This window comes from Notothenia rossii (assembly GCF_949606895.1).
Source record: "Notothenia rossii genome assembly, chromosome: 8".
Lineage (NCBI taxonomy): Eukaryota > Metazoa > Chordata > Actinopteri > Perciformes > Nototheniidae > Notothenia > Notothenia rossii.
In genome coordinates this window covers 20,083,788-20,108,897 of record NC_136906.1, presented here as the reverse complement: position 1 = coordinate 20,108,897, position 25,110 = coordinate 20,083,788, and the positions used below count along the sequence as shown (strand labels likewise).

Below are 25,110 nucleotides of genomic sequence, written 5' to 3'. Positions count from 1 at the left end.
ATTATAAATATTGTACCACTACATTTATTTTGTACCTTTAGTTACTTTACAGATTTGGATTTAGGATGTGAAATATAATCAACACTTAAATCTGACTTTAGTTACACCTGGAGTAACTTCACAAGCTACCCTGCAGTATACAAAGTCATTAAACTAGCTGCACCTTTACCAGCTTTTATAACACTTTAATGCATCAATAATCATACTCAAAACACATGTTATATTATTCTGAAATTGACCAATTTGCATAATAAGTACTTTTGGTTTGGTACTTAAAGTATATGTTAATTATAATACTTTTGTACTTTACCAACATTTTGATTGCAGGACTTTGACTTGTAACAGAGTATTCCTACACTCTGGTATCTACAATAACTCAAGTACAAGATCTGAGTACTTCTCCCACTCATGCGTAAAATAGGTAATGCAAGTTATTGCACTCAAAAGTGGAGAAGTTTTAAAGTTAGTGCAAAGAGTCAGGGGACATCAGGGGGACATGTTGAAGAGTCAGGTTTGGAGCTTCAGTCAGAGATGCATGGGTAATGTAATCGTTTTTAAATTACCTGCCACTCACACTTAACACCATGGACCCTAGTGATGGTCAGTTGGGGTCTTTGTCACTGTGCTCTTACCCCCTCTGCTGGAGATACAGGAGACCAAGACGTGATGCAGTCAGTGGTGGGACAGGCCTGAGGATAAGTATACTCCAGAATAGTGAGACTTTAGCAGTCAAACTTTTGGATTTGTTAAAACTCTGCTTTTTATCTCCAAGTTGATCTTTTGTCAAGGCTTCCATTGTCAGATGGTGGAGTTAGGGGTGTGTAACGGAGGGCGGGGTCCCTTGGGGTGGCGGTGGTCTACAGCACATCGGTGAGGCTTTAATTTGGTGTGCGAGGCGAGCCGCGGCCGACTCTCCCAGCAGAGACGGTGCTGTGTTTGTTTTGCGGGTGTGTAAATTAGCAGTAATTCGTTTGCTCAGTAATGACGTGGGAGAGATAATTAGGGCAGTGTTGATGGGTGCATTAATTAGTCTCTAGTGTGTGATGCTAATGAGACCCTGATTTGAAGTGTGTGTTTGTGTTTGTATGTGCATGAGTGTAAGTCATGTATCTGTAAAGGCCTACCACTATAGGTCATGCCATGAGGAATGTAGTATAGCATGTGGGACTGGGTGAAAACAAGGTGTGTGTGTCTCTGAGTCAACATGTGTGCCCTCTGAGTGTGTGTGCATGAAGGACACAGCAGGTCTATATCTGTGTATGAGAACCCCTTTAATCCTGCTGGCTCCATGAAGTCTGCAATGCCTGGTTGAATAGTGATCCCTCCACTCAACCATCACAGGGCCGACGGACCCCCGCTCACACATCACACACCGAGCAACACACTCGGTCACACTGCAGAGGTTTCAGCCTTACAATCATAAATGTATCCCAACCTATAAAAACTTCCCGGACACAAAACAGACACACACAGGGAGCCGTAATGGATGAATGGCTGTTTTATAAGTGTGTTCAGTGACAGAGAAGAAGGATCCATCTGTGTGTGGTCACAGAGGGGCAGTGCTACTACAGTACATGGTGGCGGCTTCTCTCAGTCAGTCAGAGTGTGACAGGGTGGCAGCTTGCTGTAAAAATTAACGGCATATTACTGATGTGGCATTCGTCATAGCTGCGGTGATAAGGGGGGGGGGGGGGGGGGTGCAGCAGGATTGGCTTTAGAGCCTCGCCAGTGATCTATTCTAATTATATTTATTCATGACTATCCTGTTATACATAATCCATTACTATTCCTGTTCGACTGTATCCTCCGCTGTTTCGTGCTGTCGCTCAGTTCTTCGTCTCCGTTCCTTTCTCTTGTGCAACTGGGGAGGAAAAGAGACATTTAAATCAGCATGAGAGGCCAGTGGATCATCCTGTTTAAAGACATTACGGCACTCAGAGTTATCTGGCGGCTGACACATATAATAAGGTGATTTATTTTTGGCACATGTGGCTAGATATGAACTGAAGTTTCACAAGAAGAGATCAGTCGAAGTTTAAAGGAGATTTGTCAAGCTGAGCGTTATTGAAGACTGTCAGAGAGACTGCTCCGACACAGGTTGACCTCTCACTCACTACTTTGAATGTATGGTTTTATGGGAAGTGAAGTTCAGCATACCTCGAACCTCCAGCTTGCACTCCACCTCATCTTCACCGAGATCATTGACGGCCCTGCAGGAGTATTTGCCCCCGTCAAACAAGCCTGGCCTTCGGATATTAAGAGTCAGCACGCCCTGGTAGTTCTGCATCAGGAACTTGGGGTCTTCACCGATGATCATATTGTTCTTCAGCCAGATGATCTTTGGCTGTTTTGGAGCAGGAGGTAAAGTAGATGGGATAGAGGAGAGGAGATGTGGAAGGAGCGTATAAACAGAGCAAGGCATGTTGAGATGGGGGGGAGCAGAGGGAGGAGAGAGAGAGGTGGAATTAGGTCAACATTTCGGCTTGACAAATCTTTTTCGATTCCGAGGGCAAAAGAAGATGTGTGTTCAAAGATCTTCCTGCTCCACCTCTTGTTCTTGCTTCAGACATAAAAATACACTCCTGCTGCAAAGGCATCAAAATCCTGTCTGGCTGTTCTGCTCTCGCTGTTTGACACTCAAAACGTGTACGCTCTCTCTAAAAACACAAAGCATAACATCTGTGGCATACACTTGCAGGTAAAGTGCACTGTTATGTAAGATGTGCCAGATACAGTGGGGACATTGCCTATTGCTCATGTTCTATGGAAAAATTCTTGTGACATTAATCACAGTAATGTTCCAGATCCAGATAGATTTTTTAAAAATATTTAATTTTCTACTTTTATAGCTAAATAGAGCATTAATGTTGTTGGTAGCTCAAGTTTGTTGCAAATACAACGTTGAGAGCGAATTGGAAAAGGATAGAATCAATAAGGACACAGACATTACAGGATAAGATGTAAGAGTTGAAATAGTTTAACAACATATATATTAAAAAGAAAGATCAACTAGAAATGAACACGGAGAAGATGTGTAGTTTATAATTGCTGTCGAAGCAGTTTTCCGAACTGATTAATAAAGAATGACAAAATATCATTTTACTGACACTTTTAATGTTAAAATGTAAATACCTTAGGGAAGCCACGGACAGCACAGCTGATGGCTGCGCTGTAACCTGCAACCACAATTCTGTTGACCAGGGGCGCTGTAAACTTGGGGGAATGGCTCACATCCTTATCTTTGAAGGGTGGACGGTTATTGTCCAGACCTGGAAAGGTTGAGAAGTGTTGAATTACTTACCTTAAAAACACACACACATTGAGTTGAATAATGTGCTTTATTTACCAAACATTTCCAGTTGTGTTGCCTCGCCAAGACAAAAGATTGTTTTATATTGTATTATTGTATGACATGCGGTTGAATTAGCAAATTGTTTCAATTTACAACATGTTTTCATTATGATGTCAGATGGTTACTATAATCAACAATCCCTACAATTTTATAGGCCAGACTAAAGCTTGGAACACAGAAGCCATTGGCTGGTTGGCTGCCAAATGTTCTCTTAGAGTATCCAAAGGCAACAACACGACAACAGTAGCAGCATTTGGCTGGTGGCAGGTGTTCATTTCCCAGCCTAGTTGTTTTCATAATCTGCAGCCAGTATAAAATGTTATTTAACACTCTGTCAAATATTCTTTGTGTTTAAGATAATCAGTGTGAATACATTTCCCTTTATTTAATAAAGTAATTCAATTAATAATCTTGTTGATTTTAATTTGAATAAATGTCTGTTAAATCACTTTCTATTGCCGAATGAGGTTAAACAATGATGATGAGCTATGGCCCTCTGATGAAAGCCCTTGCATTTATGTTGCAGGATTACACAATGGATGTCTGTGGGAACATTCTCTGGAAAAACTGCAAACAGCAGCGCTGTACTGTATTGAGATCGAAACACAAACACAAAGGTGTTGTCATAGAGAACGAAACCAAGATGTTCAAGACTGTAACCTTAATCACAGCCAACACTTACAGTAATAGTTCTAAATTCATTACACAACTAATTTTAAACGTGTAATATTAATCGCAATTCCAAATACTTTCTTCTCTTCATATTCTGACCTACATACAATGATGCTGACTTTATGGTTTTACTGAACACAGGGTAGCCTACAGCTAAGCATACATTAGATGTTTATTGGAATCAAAAGCAATAGTATCATGTTAAAGAGTGCCTTGCTCTGCGGAGATTACTTCACCTGTTTTGGAGATAGTGGCAGTGTTCTTGCTGATGCCAGAAACGTCGCTGAGGCCACAGATGTTTTCGCTGAACACTCGAAAGGTATACTCGTTCCCCATGACCAGGTCAGACACAGTGCAGCTGGGCCTGCGGTTGTGCTCAAAGACTGTGAACCAATCCTGATGTGAGAGGCAGAGTGGAGAAGCAGAGGTTCAAACAGGCTTATAGCCGAGGATGAGAGCTATATAAGCAGTAGAATCTTCTATCCCCAGCATCCATGTTGTTGTGGTCCAACTCTGTCAATTGGTACAACACAATGACCATGACAGTACATTGAGGCTTTGCAGTCATGTGACAAATCTCCAAGCAGCCATGCCTCAATCTGATCAAGAGGGTCCACTGGACGCTTATGGATGTTGGCACTTCCCCATTCTGTGCCACGATCAGCCTGCCATATATGCCTTCCATGCATTTTTATTACAATCACGTCTGAAATCCACAATAGCTCAGACTTTTTGTGACATTTATTATAACTGTTTTGTATCACACTGCATGGTGGTGACTTGACTCTTTTATGGCATACTACACTATACTTTGTGACATCATGCTATACCTGATATTGTGCTAATTTAGGTAAGCCAAAGATAATGGCAAAAAAAAAACCTTACTTCTGACTTTGTACTTGCAATGTAGGCTTAAGTTGTTCTTTTGATAATGCAAAATAGATTAGATTATCAAATCGCGCTGAGCTGATAATCATGACACCAAGCCATGAGAAAGTATTTGAGGAGGCATTTTGAATTTTACACCAAAGATGGAAAATTCCTCGATAATTGTAAAGCTGATGATCGCTGGCAAAAATGTCAAATTTTACTGTCTAATTATAACGTTATCTTGTAAATATCAATTGAAGTTCTACATAAGGTTATACAAATGCATCAAAAGCATGTCATCAAATTCAAATTGAGTTCAAACTAGATTTTTGCAATTGTTCTGCAAGTTAGTAATATATCTCTATCTGTATACTGCTTTACACTTCTGTCCCACCAGGCGTACCTTAGTCTTCATGTCAGCCTTCTGAACACTGTAGCCGATAATCTCGCAGTTGCCGTCGTCTTTGGGTGGCTTCCACTCCAGCGCAGCATTGAAACCCCAGACATCTGTGACATGCACATCAATAGGAGGGCCTGGCCTTTCTGGTGGGATTGTTAAATAGACAGAGATAACGTTGGAGGATTTTGTTTTACAGCTGTTTGAAATAACAAACTCTCTTCCCCGCTTGGCAAGACATGTAGACATGATGTAAAGAGAGAGGGGGTAGATTAATAAACTGGAGCATGAAAGTCCCCTCAGAGAGATAGAAATCAACAAACGCAGCGGTAGAGGTTCGGCAAAAAGCGAGAGATTAGCAAAGCAAATGACTCAAGGAAAGGTGGAGATGCATACATTACTGGAACAACTGTTTTGGCAAAGACCTGATCAATTAAAGAACCTTATGTGCAGAATAATGCAGTGTTTCTAATTGTCTTCTATGCTGCCTGCACTAGCACAGAAGCAGCACAGAACAGCAATACTGTACGACATAGTAATGTATGTGTCATTAATCTTGCTCTGCGTGTTCTCCTCTGTGGAGTTGGAGTACAGTACAAACAGTGAGCAGCGCTACTTTATTCGCCCGTTAATTCTCTGTGTACTCTCCCCTGCTGAAACAGTGCAGTGACAGTTCATCTGAGGGGGGGCTGATCAGAGGAGCTGCAGCCTCTCATTAGCTCAACCTTCTCAGCAGAGGAAGTGACAGAGTAGCCCTCAAAATCCACGCATAATCCCAGTCTACGCGCAAATAATCCCAGCCAAGGCCCAAAAAATAATCCATCCAATACCCTGACCCGGGGAGACTATAAAATGAGGAATGAGCTGGCGGCCACAGTGGCAGTGCAGGAGCCGAGATTATACGAGAGGGGAATCAGCGCTTTGATGATTTGCTACTTTGAGTCACAGATCCCTGGGAGTATGAAATTAGGAATTACCATCACATTTAAAAAAAAATCTTGAAATGTCACAGATTTAGGCTCAAGCCATCATCCTCTTCCGAACAGGTTATTAGCCGTTTACCTTCTGAAGTACGAAGCACTTCTGATCCTAATGAGAGAACATGCAGTTGGTGTTTAGGACATGTTGGTGCCATGGCGGGACTGACCTACAACCTGGATGTCTATGTCACCGCTGTCCGACATGTTCTCAACCTGAACGGAGAGTGTGTACTTTCCAGAGTGGTTTCTCTCAGCGGAGCGGATAAAGAGGATAGAATCCACGTCACTGGTACGAGTCCCCACTGTTTTGTCCTCCAGGAGAATACCATCTCTAAACCAGGTCACGACAGGGCGAGGTTTACCCTGCAGTTAGAGTAATGGAAGGAAATCGGGAATTAAGAACTGTAGGGGAAAAAACTGAGAGAAAAAAGAAAAGCAATATGTGAAATTGCATGAATTAGGGGCAATATGTTTGCAACTGTCAGCTGGTTTTGGATTATCAAGGTAACATGCAAGAAGATCATATGACAATTACCAGAGTGTCGAAATGTGTGCCTTTTTGAGGAATTCCAACCGATTTCTTGGCATATCATTATTTTTTATTTAGTTCTAGGTAAATATGTCTCAATTTGAATTTCATTCTAGCTGTTGTAAAAGATCCTTCCAATTCTTGGATAAGATGACAGAGCTGAGGGGGATCTATTGTCCCAGGAGACCATCATGTAGCCACGTCCTCTGTCTCAGAACAGGCTTTTCATCTGCTTCTTCAAAAGAAAGCAGAGCCATGGCTCCCTTTTACTTGTCTCTTTTTATTTGTAACATTGCTTTCACCTCTGCTACTTATGGCTTTAACAATGTCATCATTGTAGGATGCTGTCAAATAGCATACACCCTTTGTGACATTTGAGCTCCTGCTCTCCCTGTTACTACATGGTTTGCTGATCTGATTTGCATTTTACAAGAAAAAGAACTGCCCTTTGCAGCTACAGTATGTGAACATCCTTGGCACATATTTGGTTGCCTCAAAGATCCAAAAACATTCCACCAAACCCATTTGAACATGTTCGACTGTCATGGGTAACCATATGATGAAACAGGCTGTCCGATGTTTTAAACATGAAATATCTTGTGCCTAGTCTAGTTGAGTTTTACTTTAATAAACAATTTCAGGGTTAACTTGAAACCCCTCCTTCAGTCACCACCCCTTTCTCTCCACCAGGCTTATGCATGAGTCGGTTTTAAATGCTTCAGAGTTTAAGGTGGAATGTGAAACAGTCATTCAGTAAAAGGTCAGTGTGGAAGCAACCCAGTGATCTTTAAGCACTTTATTGTTCACTCTTGGCGTAACTGGTTGTGCTCTGCTATTGCAAATCTAGTGTATCTGCTCTTAACTAAAACGATTAAAGCCAGACTCAGACTTACCTGGAAGGGGATGACTATGTTCACCTTATCACCCACGAGCTTGATCAGTTTGGTCCTCAGATGGCGAGGCAGACGGATCTTTGGTTGTTCTGGGTGGGGGACACACGAAAGAAAGGAAAGAAAAGACAAGTAGAATTTTAGTTGGTGGTTCGGGGGATTATACATATGTAAAATAAACAGCACGTACAGATTTTACGTATTTATTATTTAGATATAAAAAAACACAGTTGCTGGACATAGTTACTGAATGATACCAATGCTGGGTTAGTGCTTTATAATATGTGGATTTATTAGATATTTTACAAAGTCTTCCAATCAGAGCAATGTCGTACATTATAAATATGATTTTCTGGTTAATTTCTATAATAAGAACTTTCTCTAACCCATGATCTCTCGGATAGTGACGGACTGGGAGAGGGTTGCAGGGGGGCTGCGTCCAGCGACGTTGACAGCCACCACTCTGAACAGCATCTTCTCCCCCACTGGGAGACCTTTCACCCTGTACTGGTTATTCCCCACTGGCTCCTCATTAGCTTTCACCCACTGATCACCTGAGGAAGGAGTCAGAGCAGCAGAAGAAAAGGAACCAACAAGGAACAGATGAGAAAACTAGAAACAGTCCAAAGAGCTCAGGATATTTTCAGAATCAGGAATCAGGTGCTACTAATTGACCATTTGTTAGTCCCTCCCCCTTAGTTTGCTCACAGGTACTGATGTTGGGGAAGGGTAAAGTGAGAGATCAAATGGTTTGAAAGAACGACTTCTGCACTGAACTGGATTGATTTAGAAAGATTTCTTAATGTGTTGCATCATCCTTGAGCATGTCATCATTATTAGCTATCTAACCACAAAAAGACTGTGTTCTGATACGCATACTAAAGTACTGCATACTAAAGTACTGCATACTAAAGTACTGCATACTAAATACTGAAACTGTATGTACTGCATGCTGCCTTTTAAGTTACCAGCAGATTGTATAAGTTAACTCAAGCAATACATCTTCTCTGCATCACATGACTTTATTGATCATGACATTAATGGTCCGAGCTACCGCTAAATGAAAATTGATTATAACAAATGTAAATCAACATAATTTTTTCGTCGCAATTCAATATTTTCCACTTTAATTTGGGGCAAATTAAAATGTATTAATATTTTAATGTCACTCTCCATCATTCGTAATAATAGTATCCAACACTTTATTATCGAAACCACCTGCACCGCAGTGCACCATTGGACAGTCTGAAATAACGCATTGCATTTTATCCTTATTAATCAATTGAGACATTTATAATACAATTATTAGTAACAACCTATAAATGATCTTCAATGCTTTGGAATACAGTGGTGTATATATTTACTTCCTTCTACGCAGTATTCAATGATGTATCCGTCGATGCCGCCTGCTCCGATTCTCTCTGGAGGACGCCACTTGAGCGCACAGGTAGTGTCTGTCACATCGTCCACCATGAGACGAGTGGGCTCGCTGGTGGGGGCTGAGAGAGACAGGAGCTAATTAATACGTTAATACCCAGTGTCAATGGGATGGGAGGTAGGTTAAGCTGCCTCAAAATGAGCATTGTGTGAAAGGCCTCTGTTAATTAACCACTCTTCAATGATAAATGGCAACGCACCAATGGGCATGAAGGGCTTTGAGTTTGCACTTGGCTGAGAGATGCCAATGCCGTTGACTGCAAACACTCTCATCTCATAAAGAACACCTTCAATCATCTTCTTAGCCTCATATGTGGTGGACTCATAAACATCAAAGTTGATCCTGGTCCATCTGGTTGAGGCAACCTTTCTCTTCTCCATCAGGTACCCTGGAGATACAACATACGGTGAAGCTATTAAAAATGTGTTTTTTTGTAAAAGGGTTCAAAAACATTGCACAGTGATAAACAGAAAAGGATTCTGAACTGCTGTTTTCTCCAGGGAGGGAGACATCAGATGTGAACATTAGCCGCAGCGTGCTTCAGGGTTACCTTTAATGGGAACTCCACCGTCAAATGCAGGAGGGTCCCATGTGATCATGCCAAAGTCCTCGCCAACTGATGTGCATGTGACATTCTCAGGAGGGTTGGGCACATCTGGAGAGGCAGGTTACAGTTGGAAATGAAAAAAAGGTAGTCTGACAGGACAGGGTTTTCTTTCAGGCCGTACAGTTATTACTGTAATCAAACAGTCTTTAACCCTCCTAGCTTTGCTAACTAACTTAAAAGTGTATTATTCTTTTCACTATGGTCTTCATTTGTGAAGCCAAGATGATGGTTAAACATGGTAAATCTTGAATATGTTCATAGTTGACCACATCCAAGGCACTGTTTTTCAAAGCTAACTGAAATGTGTTGAATTCAATGTCCTTTAAAAATATTCTCTTTTAATAAAAAAAAAATCCTTTACAGATAACATCCTGTCTGCCATTATTGGTATGAAACGTATGCTTAAGACAGACAGTTTACTAACCTTTCGAAATTTTATTTTTTAACTGAAAGGAAAATAAATAAAAATAACAGATGCCTCAGAAGTCGATAGAAAATGCAGGTATTCGGTACACATTGTGCAAATTGTGATAAACTCGCAATTACATCAAAAATGTATATGATATAGGATATTAAAAGATTGCACCAACAGTGAAATGCTTCTTATCTCAATATTTTCTGACAAATACAAAATTCAGTTCAAGAGCTAGCCCAGAGGAACCAGGAAAAAAAGGAAAGGAACCAAAAAGACGAAAATGAGAGGGGAAAAAGGCTAAAGTGAGAAAAACCCACTGACCCACGATCTTGACAAAGAGTTCGACCTTGTCCTCTCCAGCAGGGTTAGTCACGGTGATGGAGTAGCAGCCCTCATCTTCTTTCTCCGCCCCCTCAATCACAAAGCTGCTCAGGGTTTTCTCCGTCTCCACGCGGACCCTTCCCTCGCCCTCAGACACCAACTACAGAGGAGAGCACAGAGAGAGAGAGACAGAACAAAGCAGATAGTTCAGGAGAGTGGTGTCACATGACGAAGGCACAGCTGCCACAGGTGACAGGTGATTCAACCTCCCCACTGTAGTTCATGTTTCATTCTTCATTCCGTGCTGTTCAACGACTAACGGCTGGACACTGATTGATGCACAAAGGTCCAGACTATGAGGTGTTTTTGTGTGTGTGTATGGGCTGAATTCTGGGATTTATCTCTATTTTTCCTCACTTCTTCTCCTTTCATCCAGCACACAGTGGGCACCGGCTCTCCTGTGATCTCAACGTCAAAGCGGAGTTTGTTTCCAGCCACCACCATGATGGTGTTCTTGTCGCCGCTGCTACTGGTGTTCATGTGAATTTTTGGAGGATCTTTCATTGGGAAAGTGGAGAGAGAAGTTATTCAGATAATAAGCACAACATGTTTTGAGGAAAGAAAAGGATACGGTTACTTTTGCTTTCAATCTTCTTAAAGCTGTCTCTCTTTGCCGTTGGTTAGCATGCTACATTTCAACGTTTTTATCTGACAATCTTGTTTTGGTTTGACCTTCAAGCATGCAAATTCTAAAAGATGCAACACATCAATGCTGCGTTTCATAAGCAGACCACTCAATTTTGAAGAGGATGAAGTTCAAAGAGCAACTTAACAGCAGCTGAAAATATGGTTCGAAATTGGTCTTTAAAGCATAATAAAGTATGCGGTTAAAAAAAAGAAAAAAATGCACTTACCACAACAAAAATGAAGACTGTGGGCCCAATGGGCACATTGGCTAGACATTGAAATGTTGCAGCAAGAACTATACTTTCATACATTCAACTGGAAAACTAGTATTCTGTGGTTAACCCCGTGCTTGTGAGCAGGCAGGAACTTTTCCTGTATGTTAGTTTTCCTACAGGTTGACTCTCTACTTGAGAGTAGAGAGTTAAAACAAGTAACTCAAAGTTGGCGCTCGTCCTGCTTATATTCAACTGAAGATGCTTTTTAAATTAAACATCAGAACCATCACCCGATCAAGCATATCATATACTTTCATGAAAGATAATATAAGTATGACTTTTTTAAATGTATTTCAGGAAAATAAAATAAAGACCTTACCTTCTCTGGGAACATAGTCAATTTTAATTTCTGAGGGGAAATAAACAGATCAGTTTTAATAAAATATGGTTATCTCATCAAATGCTTCATATTTTGGTTGAGGTGTCATTTCTCACCCAGGAAGTTGAGTTTGGCAGAGAGAGTCAGTGCATAGCCATCAGGGACAAACGTATAATCCCCAGCGTCCGAGGGCTTCACTTCATCAATCGTCAGCTTGTGGGTCCTGGGGACATGTAACCAGATGTTACCAAGGAGACAACACTCGTTGTGACCCACAATTATGCATAAGACAGTTGCCCTAGCAACATACTCCATGAGGCTATTTCACAGAGTGAGAAACATACCGAATGGCTTTCACCTTGTGTGACCGCTGATGCCTTGGCATATCTCCTGCTATAGGCAGCTCTGATGGAGGGATTACTGAGAGAAACCCCAGAGATACGTGTGTGTGTGTGTGTGTGTGTGTGTGTGTGGGTGTGTTTGCGTGTGGAACTTTACAGATTGAAGCCTATCCTAAAATGGGTCAAATAACTTATAATTGTGTGTGTGTGTGTGTGTGTGTGTGTGTGTGTGTGTGTGTGTGTGTGTGTGTGTGTGTGTGTGTGTGTGTGTGTGTGTGTGTGTGTGTGTGTGTGTGTGTGTGTGTGTGTGTGTGTGTGTGTGTGTGTGTGTGTGTGTGTGTGTGTGTGTGTGTGTGTGTGTGTGTGTGTGTGTGTGTGTGTGTGTGTGTGTGTGTGTGTGTGTGTGTGTGTGTGTGTGTGTGTGTGTGTGTGTGTGTGTGTGTGTGTGTGTGTGTGTGTGTGTGTGTGTGTGTGTGTGTGTGTGTGTGTAACTTTACAGATTGAAGCCTATCCTAAAATGGGTCAAATAACTTATAATTGTGTGTGTGTGTGTGTGTGTGTGTGTGTGTGTGTGTGTGTGTTTGTGTGTGGAACTTTACAGATTGAAGCCTATCCTAAAATGGGTCAAATAACTTAGACTTGTGTGTGTGTGTGTGTGTGTGTGTGTGTGTGTGTGTGTGTGTGTGTGTGTGTGTGTGTGTGTGTGTGTGTGTGTGTGTGTTTGTGTGTGGAACTTTACAGATTGAAGCCTATCCTAAAATGGGTCAAATAACTTAGAATTGTGTGTGTGTGTGTGTGTGTGTGTGTGTGTGTGTGTGTGTGTGTGTGTGTGTGTGTGTGTGTGTGTGTGTGTATGTATGTATGTATGTATGTATGTGTGTGTGTGTGTGTGTGTGTGTGTGTGTGTGTGTGTGTGTGTGTGTGTGTGTGTGTGTGTGTGTGTGTGTGTGTGTGTGTGTGTGTGTGTGTGTGTGTGTGTGTGTGTGTGTGTATGATAGTTCAGAAGGAGTGATCTTAACAAAAAAAAAAGCTTTTTTGCCATTCAGACACCCACATAAGTCGGATATCATACCTTCCAATGTGCGTCATTTTGATGCGATCAGTGGGCTGAACTTCGACACCGTCCTTGAACCATTTCCCTGTCACCTTTTCGTCAGACATTTCACACTTGAACACAGCCTGTTCATCAGCCTTCACCGTCAGGTCAGCTATGTTCTGCAGAATCTGCAGCTCCTTTTCTGAAGGAAAGAAAACAACACAGATCAGTGCAAATATCGAATGCCATGAATTTACCAATGTCTTACAAGGACACGTTGCTGGAAAACAGAACATTAATGAGGCAATGAGTCTATTTAGCTATTTAGGTTGCAACAATATTTAAATTGATCACCTGGTGCACTTTTACTTTGACTTGAATGTCCAATTGGGAGGAGCGACATTTTTACACTATAATCAATTTAAGAGAATCGTCATGCTTAGCGACTGAGACTGGGTCTCTGAGTCTGCATGATGGGTAAGACGGGACCCAACCATCCCTTTTGGATGTGTAAAAGAAAAGAAGCATGACGAATAATGTGATACACTGATACAGGAGATTAAAATTGTAATTATGACATGAGTAATGACTAATTTACTGCTTTCCATGCTTGTCAGGATGGAAACATCAAGATGTGCTGATGTGTACATTTTCTCTAAGTTCCTAATTGAGCAACGGAGTCTGAAATACTTGTTGACACATTTTATATGCCAGCTAATCAACAGTTAATTACTGCTTCTGCTGCTGTTGAATTTAAGTAGGGCTTGGTGATATGTAGAACATCTAACATCACAACTCTTTGGACCAAATACCTCAATGATGTAGTGATGATTGTTGTGAGGTGGACCATTGGTGCTTTCACAACATATTTACACGGGTCATGTGCACAAAATGACATATTGAGTAAAGACATATATAAAACAGCTACAAAAGTCTGATACATTCATAAAATGTGTTACTTAACTGTAATGAAGCCTTTTAAAACAATTGTGCCAATTGTGCTATTGACATAATATTGTGTTGTATTATGTATTGCCAATCCCTTGATTGAGCTGTACTGTAGATGTGTAACAGTTTTAGGCAATGGTACCTTCAACATCCAGTTCAGCTTTCGACTCTCCACCGTTGGTGAACACGTAATACATTCCAATATCCTCTTTAGTTGCTTCATTTATGACCAAAGTGTGCTTCTTCCCATCCTTTTTGAACCTGTACTTTGAACCTGCAGTTTCTTTGTTCAGCTCAACTCCATCTTTCATCCTGAGGAGGGAAAAAAACACACACGCATGCTTCAGTGAAATTCAACTGAGAGAAGGGAAGATGTGCTGATTGACATGTCTGCAACCTTTTATATACGGCAAGTGCCCTCAGGGATCACAAGGCTTTGCACCTTTTACAGATGGTGCAGTAAGTAAGTAAGATATTTCATAAGATAAACTGTACTTTCGGGTTTGAGGAGCTGCATTCACAGCAATTGCAGAATGAATTCTGAAGTATTACAACAAATATATATACATTTCACAAGTAAAAAAGTTATTAGGGCCCAAGCACTGACCTAGTAGGATTGGAGGACCTATTGTAATCCCTTGAATTATAATAAATAGATATTTTGAAGGCCTCAGAGGCTATCAAAACTTGATTTTCTTTCGCAAACTAGTCACGACAGGTGAAAAATGGGAAATTTTGGGGGTCGTGTTCTTGGGGCATCTGCAAAAACCTCTATAGAGCCCCCTACAAAGCTGCCAAAAGGCAGCCCCTAGATCAGGTTTAACGTAGAAATTAGAAATGTTGTAGGTATTTGAAGCATGGGGAGACACACAGAAAAGTATCTTGGATGCATATCGTAAACCTAACAGACAGACAGCCATTTTGAATTTTATGTTAACTATTTTGCCAATTATTGCTTATTATTTAGATCTCTCCAAAATGATGATATGATAAGCATTAAGAGGTTGAGGAAACTCCATATTGAAAGTTGAGTGTCTACGTGGCTGGCTTGGCTGTGGTGGCACGACGAAAAGGCTTTTAAATCTGACAGAGCAGGTGTTATGGCTGCTGGATTTGGCACCCCCCCCCCCCCCGACACAAAGCAGGAAATGTGTTCGCCCATAACCGGAGATGGTGCTAGATTTGCAACAAATAATTTTCAGTGCGTCACCCTCAATGCAAAACATAATGTTTATCTTTGGGGCCTGTCTCTACTATCGGTCATGGCAGTTTACTGCTGCGTTGACAGGGATCCTGGAAATACCTCGACGTGCATGAATGTGCGAGGGCCCGATCACCGCGCATTGCAGAATCTACTTTTCTGAACAGGGGTCAGGAATAATGCATATCCTAATTTATTGTTATTTGGCTCACCATTTGACGTTGGCCCCTTCCTCGGACACTTCCACCTCAAACTCCACCTTCTCACCCTCAATAGTGTGAACGTCATCCAGCAGCTTGGTGATGGTGATAGGGGGCTCTAAAGACAAACAAAGCTTTGTGTCAAATGTTAAAACAACAGAGTGAGACTGAATGATTAACAAGCTGCAAATAAACCACCAGAGTAAAACTGTCCAGGACCAGAGCAAAGGATGAAAGAACTGCGGTGGATAGAGCTGCAATGTATCGGTACTTCAGTACAGTGTATTTCTTCAACAGGGCATGAACAAACAACACATATGGTAATTGATGGAACCCAGCTAAATCTAAGTGCATGCAAAGTCTTGATTTCAACTAAAGGACAGGCCTATAAAGTCAAAATCAAGCACAGACTATTACATTACATAAACGGCATCAACATCACTGTTTATTGCCTATCAGAGGGGTTGGATCAATCATGTTGTGTTATGGTTGTACATACTTCTACTCAAATGAAAACTCTGAGGAACCTGTAATTAAAAACTAAAAAAGTAGATATTAAAGTGTTATTGAAGAGTTGTGTGTGATGAAATGAAATGCAATTTATTGAATACCCTGATCAATCAGAAGTTCATTGGTCAGTTTAATTATTTCATCAGAAGAAACATTTCTTTTCATTCTGTGATATTGATTTCAACTATGTAAATCTAGTATCTAAAGCTTTCATTTTACGTGATATTATTTCTAAACAAAACATTCCTTGAAAGTAGCTTTCATTCTTGTATTTCTGTACTTTTGCTTTCTCTGTGGAAGGGACGTTGGTGGCATTAATAGTGTTCTCTACAAGCAGAGAAGACTAACACAGAGGTAATGTGCATGCCCTTGTTTTAGCAGAATATACTGTTATTATCCTTATCAATGCCATCTAACACATCTGTTTTGTATATGTGGAAGATACCTCAAATCTCCTGAGGTGAGAGTCACATTGTGTAACCATTGTGTGATGCTTGATGCTCTGCTAGCCTCAACTATTTGTCATCGTCAGAATCCAGTCCCCCTCTGGACGTCTCAATTCTCTTCAACCTCAGCTGGAGAGACCAGAAACTCTCTGAACTGTCGAAACTGTAGCAGCTCCACAGACACATTGTTTCTGCGGGCCTCACACAACTTTGATGAAAGGAGCCTGATGTCTTCAGTTTAGGTTTAGTTTCTCTGCGTAAAAAACTTAAATAAATACTTTTTTACCCCCAGGTATAGGGGAGACATCACCAGACACTTCACAATTGTCCTTCTAACAAATGTGTCCAAATATTGTAAGGAGGAAACTCTCTGCACTTTGTCTGAACTCACTTCAGGAGTTAGAATGAAGACCCACTGAAGAACTACTTAAGCAAAAGCAAAAGCTCTACTTAAGGTGACAAAATCGCTACATAGTTAGTGTAAAACCATACTGCTTACATTAATTAACATCTTGTTGCTACTAGAGCTTTCGATGTGTTACATTTGATGCCATTCGCTTCATAGCCAAATTCTCTGCCAAAGTACTCTATGTATTTTGACTGCAACTTTTGAATAGTTGTCATCTGCTAAACTTCTCACTGGCTTTAACAATATCAAAAGATATCAACAACAAACGGTAAGGATGTAGATGTTTGCAAACAGAAACATAAATGGAATTTACTAAAGACAGTGTTTGTGTCCATAAAAATCTGAGCACACACACACAGACACACACACTGGATCTGCATGGGCGCAGTGTCTGTGTTAAAGCTTACCCTCTCGTACGGCCTCTGATAATGTAAAAGCAGGATGGGCGGCGGTGAGCACATAAAGTAAAGTATGGGATTAATATAGAAGCAGAGGACCCAATTACAGCTATTAAAACCTCTCATACTCACACACAGAAAGGACACAGAGACCATTGAGATAGAGACACCATAGTAAATCTGAATTTGCCATCTATAATATAACCTTATTATCATGGTGTATGTTTTTTTTATATAATAACAGTTATTATTAAAAGGTATAAATGATAACTTAAAAAATACTAAATATTAGGTTCAATTAATATTGTAATTAAACAGCAATCAAGGTATAATTAGAATAATTATTACTAATAATAATATGTATATATATAATAAAAATAAATACTTATATGTAGACATTTCAGCATACATATATAAAATCCAAATATAACGGGAAATGAATTATTCAGTTGAACAGCAAGACTCACATGTCAGTCAAACTGATAAAAGTGATAGCACATTGATCTGTGCAGCACAACAACAGTGATACATGAGAATAAACATAACATGGGAATTTCACTCGCCATGTGCCCATTAAAAATGAGTGAGCAGACAACAGAGCGCAGCATGCTACTATGTGGCATAAAAGCATTGGAAATAAACAGAAGACAAACACAGACAGAAGAAGGGAACAGAGCTGTCAAGCCTCTCAGTGCTCAAATGACAGCATTTGCTAAACCGAGCAGAAAAAACTCTCTGCTGTAAAGAAGGATTTCTCCAAAGACAGTGACTCATGTACCTTTGAAAAGGACCTCCGTGAAGCTTTTCTCCTCCCCGACCACGCACTCGTATGCTGCGTCATCTGACAGGTTGCACTTGTTGATAGTGAGTGTCCGCTTGTTGCCCACACTCTCAAACACAAACCTGGACGCACAGGGATTATGGGGGAAGATTATACGAGGAAGACAAGAGAGAGAGACAAAAAAGAAAAGGAGAATAATGAATATATACTCTGAGCAAATCTGGCCACAATCAGATGGAGAGAGGCCTGAAGACAACAAGAGTGACTCACAGCTTGAGACACAGAATCCACACATTGTTGTACAGACCTTCAGAGCACAAGTCTATGCTCCCACACACTGACACACACTGACACACACTGACACACACACACACACACACACACACACACACACACACACACACACACACACACACACACACACACACACACACACACACACACACACACACACACACACACACACACACACACACACACACACACACACACACACACACACACACACACACACACACACACACACACACAGGATGCTTTACAAACAAGGTGACGCCATCCATAGACTAAGCCACGGTCTCTAGTGAAGTGCTCACATCATCGGACGAGTCAAGGTATAAACTACCATTCACAGTAAGTTTAATATGAACATAAATAAAACCTACTTTTGGGCTGAGCTGCAGATGAGGCATGTGAGGCAGTCAAACATATTGTTTATGATGAAAATAGCATTATTCTTTGAATCTCTAAAATGTATGTAAATGAGAGACGTTACCTTTTTTTGAGTATTGTTCTCATAAATTCTTATCAACACCCAACTGGATGTCTTGGTTTGTCTGACATGAAAAAAGATAGAGATAATTCCGATGGATTAGCTATTGAAGGTCACAGTGCACATCCTGAAAGACGCTCTGGGAAGCTTCGTTCAGGGCAAAAAGAGACCCCTCACATATTAACTGTCCTCATCAAAAGAGGAAGAGGACATCCTTACGTTCAATGAAAGCCGCTGAGCGACTCAAAAATGGCAGATGGTGGAGCCATTGAAAAAAATACCGCTCGCTACAGCTGTAGCCTCTTCAATAAAACACCAAAAGAAGCCTTTGAAGGAGAAAAGAGCAAAGAGGAGAACCAGGGACACTGACGGGAGCTGAGCTGGCTCCGAAGCTATTATGCTGGTCAAACCATTTATTCTAAATTGCTCTCTTACATATATATATATATATATATATATATATATATATATGTTTGGACAGTTTTCAATGTAACTTTACCTTGCTACAGTAACAACCATACACTACAGTGAACATGCTGATTTAACAATACAACTTAACATGAAACAAATAAGGGGGGGGGGGGGGGGGGTGGGGCGCAGTGGACTATTGCGTTGGTGTTGGGATCAGGGGGTCAAAGTCGTTGTGTCCCTGGGCAAGACACTTCACCCCAAATTGCTCCTGTGGGGATTGTCCACAGTATTGAGTATGTAAGTAACATGTAATTTAATGTAAATATGAAATGTGCGATGATGCAACTGAAAAGAGTTTAACCTTTATAAAGTACAATCTTTTACACATGACTAATTTGTGACTAATGTTATTAACTCTGAATTACTCTGATCAAAAAATTACTCTGATCAAAAGCACTTAAAATACTTGAAAGAAATGGGACAAGGGTCTATGCTTAAACTCGTTTTCTTTACGAACGCACAAATGGCTAAAATGACTTTTTGCAAGGGCCTAGCTGGTCATGTGGGTACTTTTATACTTTCTCAACATGATGTGTCAGTACAATGTCACACTCACATCGGCATATAGTGGAAAGTATACCACCTAAATAGTGATATAGCAATTTGCTCACTTGGCTGATGGTTTGATTTCCTGTCCGTTTTTGAGCCACTTGACTGGAGCGTTGGGGTCAGTTAGTTCCACTGTGAGATGGATCCTTTTGCCTTTTTCCACTGAGTAGGCTGTATCCAGCTTCTTCAGGAAAGCTGAGGATAAATGATCAGTTAGTTATTTCAACAACAACTTTAACAGCCAAATAATCCAGCAGCAAGCGTAAACAAACACGCATTCAACCTGTTTTCCCCGCAATATAACTTCCCCCTCAAGGCCTTTAAACACTGCTTGCATTTACAGCCTGCTGCATTACAGAGCTCCTGTTTCCTGTCTGCCACCTCACTCGGTCTCATTTTGCGTCGTAGCAACTCTACTCTTTTTTTCCTCGCTCCTCACCATCACTCTTCTTGGGCTCCACCTTCTTCTTCATTTTCTTCAGCATCGACAGCATGCCCCTCAGGTCTGTGATGCCGTACTCAAAGGCAATCTTCTCATAGTCACAGGGCTTGGCCTCCTTCAGGATATCCCACACATCCACGTCTTCTACAACAACCTCCTTGTGTTTCTTCTCCCTGAGAATTAAAACCACATTCAAGGAAAAACGAATTTAAGAGACCAAAATGTAATGTCTATGTTTGTCTGTTGGTAATTAAAAGATGAACTTGCCTTTTCTTGAGCAGCGCACTGAAGTCAAGATCACCAGCATCCTCACCAGCATCTCCACTGAAATTAAAGGAAATCAATTAATGGGAATTATCTTTGTATGGGTATAAAACTTTACCAAAGCGGGTAGCGAAAAAGAGTAATAGGAAATATAGATAATCTCTTTTATTCCATATTACACAAAGCTATAATTACCCAATCAATTACAAGACAATTATAAAGCCAACAAAGACAACCTGAGCGAACCAAACAACACACAGTGCAGTTCTAATGAATTCCTGTCTGTAGTAAGAGCTTACCCTTTTTTCATCCTGTGTTCAGATAGATGCAAAATAGGATGAGTGAGAACATAGAGTAGAGCGTTTGATGAGGGCTATAAGCAATCATCATGCCCTAAATTCAAGTGACAGACAGAAATCACAATAGACAAGCACATGTAAGCAAGAGACATAGATTAGCTACAAGCAAAATACATACTGCTCAAATTGTGTACTGTATATCATAGAAAGCACAACAGTGAATTAATAACTTGATGGTGCAAGTTCTGAAGCATGGTTTAATTGTTATTAGCACAGAAAGCACAGGCAAAAAGTGATGTTATATGGAAATCTGTGAAATATTCATTGATGAATGAAAGTATGCTCCTGAGATTCAACATGATGCAGAATCGTGGGTTGAGAACTTCACGGAGGGGAAAGCTATCGCTGTGTTTCACTGCATAAACCTTGTATTACGCCTCACATGAACATTTCCAAGTGATGAGAAGAATTCACTTGGTCTCGAGTCATCAGTCACCCTCTTGTGCTCAACAAGGTGACAAGTACCTGTGTGTGGCACACACCAATAAATGTCTATGGCTCAAGTGTTTGTTGTTTTCCACTGTGAACAGTTTTTCTGGCGTTGTTGAGGCTCATTGAATGCCTCAGAGAGCAAGATAAATGCCAATAAATTCAAAGCCATTCCCGAGTGATGATGTTTGTCCTATGGCTGAACGGTTCATGCAAGGATAACATTCATCCATGTTGTCCTTGCCATCTCGTAAGCGGGAAATTTCCTGTGACAATGCTCTCTCTCTCAGGGCACACATGATCACCAGATGGTCGAGTGAGCATGAAATTGATGTTCGCCGTGAACTGCAATTGCTAGATATCAGCCTACTTGAACACTTTTGAGAGATTCTATATTGCTGTATCAGATAGTGCCCTTAAACACCTACTGTTGGAAGAAGTGAAACACACATTACGTTTTTAAACAATATTTTCTGAATATTCACTAAAGTTAAGATAGTAAAAAAAATATTAAAATATGACCATGGCTGCTGTGGTATGTTAAAATGCACTGGAGTTTACATAAAAATGGGGATCAGGGGATTTTCTATAATTAGCTCCCTGTTATGGTGTGATCAGTATGTATTCCACAGAATAATTTCTGTTTTCTTTTGATGGCTTTTCAGGTAGCCAATCAGTCAGCAGGGCGACATAAAGAAGAGAACATTGGCTGATAGACCTAGGGCATATGATGGAGAGCTTAGGCTATTTCAGACGAGCCCACGTAAAAAAAAAAAAGTAATAAGAAAGTAATAGGAGTGAGTGTCCAAGATACTATCAAATAATCAGCCCACATGTATTAGCTTCTGTAATACATGTTAAGAGAAACACCGATGAGGATCCCATAGGAGACAGGATTCTCCATACCTTTTAGAGGTTGAGTGCTCGACCTGCACACAACAAGGTGTTTAACAGACTCATCTATTATCTCTCCAGCAAATTATTTTAAGTAACTTTTCACTTTTCATTTATCACACCAACTTCACCCCCCAGCACGCTCTCTCTCCTTCATATCAGTATTCTGCAAATAAGCACACTGACATCCTGTCTAAACCACATTATGATGCTGTCTTTTCCCCTGTTGTGTTTCTCATCTTACCTGTGCGTTTCTGCTCGCGCTCTAACGAGGGAAGGAAATGTTATTTTTAAAGACAGATTATAAATAAGGAGACTCAAGGTGCTAAGATGTCGGCTGATTTCCGATCACACAAGACGCATACAGTACACAGGCTGAGAAGAGCTGACATTTAGAAAAATAACTCGTTAAAAAAGCACAGCCACAGGATACACACTCAGATACACTTCGCACCAACAGAGTCAAAGACAGAAATAGATATTGAGGGAAAAAATAAGTCCCTTTGGAGACTGTCACAGAGAAATCCTTAAGATGGTAAACCATGAGGGACTCTAGGTGAAGCAAAACACCAAGGCAGCAGACGCGTTGAGACGTGACAGACAGGCAGACAGACTGACTTGTACAAAGTCGGTTACAACTGAGGAAAAGACAGACACACAGGCAGAGACACTCGTTGAGACTGACAGATGCCCAGAGGCAGCGTTCTACAGTGGAGCATATGGGAGACAGTGTGACGGGCGACATGTTGAGAAGACCCTTGCCGACACTGAGACTCACGATCGTTTAAACGACTCCAAGATGTTGTCCTGCTGCTCCTCTTGTACAGCTGAAGGAAGACGGAAGAAAGAAGACTGGTGAGAGGCTAGGTTAATTTATTACACCGCAGGTTGGAGCAGCAGAAGAATAATGGACTGATGACCTCGCTAGGCCACTAAATCATAGGACCTAATGTGTACCGCACTCACTGAGATATTGGCTAACAAAGCCTGTAACATAGTAAAAGTGGATATGCTGAATGGAAGATGACAATGATGAGATTGTCTGTCTCCAGGCTTACCCTGCACGGAGACTTCGAATGTGCAGATGTCGCACTTGTCTTTGGAGGTGACCTCGCAGCGGTAGCCACCTGCGTCTCCATCCACTACTTTGATGAGGCTCATCTCATAAGTGTAGATCTGACAGTGAGAGAGGGGGATGATTTGTGGGGAACACATAGAATTAAATGAACACACGTGCGCACACGAACACATACACACGCGAACAGATAAGCATTACATCCTCTCAGTGTCATGCTCAGACAACACAGGTTGACTAATATCGATTTGCTCATTAATCAAATTGCTGAACCCCTGATTTGAAGATCAGCGAACAAACACTGTGCAAAATCATTTGAAGTGTTGTGTCATCTGCATACATTGGTATCTTGTATTCATCATCCATCTACAGTTTATTTGGGCATTATGTTGAATACTAGTTGTATATCCATTTTGGGCAGAATCTTTGCTAAATGTGTATCGGTCTCACAGAAGTGCTAAATACATTAAATAGGAAAGAAAGAAACACACACACACACACACACACACACACACACACACACACACACACACACACACACACACACACACACACACACACACACACACACACACACACACACACACACACACACACACACTAAACTAAACTAAATAGTTTGAATTGAACAGAGGTTGTGAGATAGGGAAACAGTCGATAAAACCAGATCCATTAGATATACATTTTATATAAAAACTTTAAAAAACACAATACTTTATAAGATATTTATGGACAACCAAAGTCAGTACGCTTCATTATCTAGATCCCATGAATATCTCTACGAAGTCATTTTAAAAGTCACAAACTGTATCATAACAATTGATTTACGAAGGTTATATTAACACACATACCTTGGTGTTCCTGTCGTAGACCTCTTTGAACTGCACGTGCTTTCCAGCCTTGCTGCCCAGGTCCAGCCACTTCCCCTTCAGCCATTTCATGGTGGGCTTCCTCAACAGGTTGGAGGAGTCAACTTTAGCCACAAACGTGACGTCCTTGCCTGCAACACACATGAACAGATTAGTGACTGCCTGTCTTCCAACAGGGCTCTGGCACTCCTTTCATTTGGGATATCATTCAGGGTTTTTATAGCCGATCATCTTGCCAGACCTTTTGTTGCCGTGACACTCTGCGGCTTCTCCACAAAAATGCCGCTCACTTCGGAGAGCTGAGGATCCTCCCCTGGTACATTTTCTGTGATGGGTGATGAATAGAAGAATAACAGAGGAACAATTAAAGCTGGAAATCTTGATCTGGGAATCAGATAAAGACGCAACAAACAGATTGAAAATGACAACAGGACACATGTCGATCAAGCAAACAACCAAATCATCAGTCTTTAAAAAAAAATCTGGTGTCTTACAGTGAAGGGGCTGTTGGATGATCAAGTATATTTTAAGTCTCAAACCATTAAATGCCAACCGCTGAGCTTAGGGAGGATATCTTCCTTTTGTAATCTTTTTTTAGCACTTAAATAGAGCAACAGTCTTTCCGTGAGGCAAAAACTATTAAGCAGTTAATGCCTTTGCTGTTACACTGCACCATTTGGGACCCTCTGATAAATAACAGTCAACCAAGGAACCCCCTGGAGCAGAGTGGCCCCAGGGAATAAAGACACTGCTTGGATCACGTCTGAAGACATCACATTAGGGTTGACTCTGCGCAATCTTCTGCCACCCTGACAGAACATAAGCTGAGGCTGTACGCTCTTATCTTGGCAATAAAAAATGAGCTTCTCTTTTATCCGTTCCCTTGTTTCTTTTGCAAGTAAATTGATGTAACCTCTGTAAGGTGTTTGCTTGTCAGTTGATACGCTTTACAGAGACTCTAAAG

The 25,110-nt window shown here is 40.9% G+C and overlaps 1 protein-coding gene across 1 annotated transcript in view; it reads right to left on the bottom strand.

Annotated features, from left to right (window-relative positions):
* Window positions 1-1,482: 1,482 nt before the first annotated feature.
* Window positions 1,483-25,110, bottom strand: part of mybpc2a (myosin binding protein Ca) — a gene marked incomplete at its 5' end in the record, with an annotated part of 26,539 nt that continues 2,911 nt past the window's right edge. The window contains 26 exons of the mRNA XM_079645177.1: window positions 1,483-1,861; window positions 2,158-2,344; window positions 3,133-3,269; window positions 4,261-4,420; window positions 5,298-5,437; window positions 6,439-6,634; window positions 7,694-7,782; window positions 8,077-8,244; window positions 9,055-9,189; window positions 9,328-9,516; window positions 9,679-9,783; window positions 10,472-10,631; window positions 10,889-11,028; window positions 11,753-11,782; window positions 11,869-11,975; window positions 13,166-13,331; window positions 14,220-14,389; window positions 15,491-15,596; window positions 18,020-18,144; window positions 19,877-20,009; window positions 20,254-20,425; window positions 20,520-20,580; window positions 22,981-23,029; window positions 23,261-23,378; window positions 24,129-24,277; window positions 24,388-24,471. Of these exons, the coding sequence (XP_079501303.1) occupies window positions 1,827-1,861; window positions 2,158-2,344; window positions 3,133-3,269; window positions 4,261-4,420; window positions 5,298-5,437; window positions 6,439-6,634; window positions 7,694-7,782; window positions 8,077-8,244; window positions 9,055-9,189; window positions 9,328-9,516; window positions 9,679-9,783; window positions 10,472-10,631; window positions 10,889-11,028; window positions 11,753-11,782; window positions 11,869-11,975; window positions 13,166-13,331; window positions 14,220-14,389; window positions 15,491-15,596; window positions 18,020-18,144; window positions 19,877-20,009; window positions 20,254-20,425; window positions 20,520-20,580; window positions 22,981-23,029; window positions 23,261-23,378; window positions 24,129-24,277; window positions 24,388-24,471 (3,311 nt within the window). The 3' untranslated portion in view covers window positions 1,483-1,826. The remainder of the gene's footprint in view (window positions 1,862-2,157; window positions 2,345-3,132; window positions 3,270-4,260; window positions 4,421-5,297; window positions 5,438-6,438; window positions 6,635-7,693; window positions 7,783-8,076; window positions 8,245-9,054; window positions 9,190-9,327; window positions 9,517-9,678; window positions 9,784-10,471; window positions 10,632-10,888; window positions 11,029-11,752; window positions 11,783-11,868; window positions 11,976-13,165; window positions 13,332-14,219; window positions 14,390-15,490; window positions 15,597-18,019; window positions 18,145-19,876; window positions 20,010-20,253; window positions 20,426-20,519; window positions 20,581-22,980; window positions 23,030-23,260; window positions 23,379-24,128; window positions 24,278-24,387; window positions 24,472-25,110) is intronic.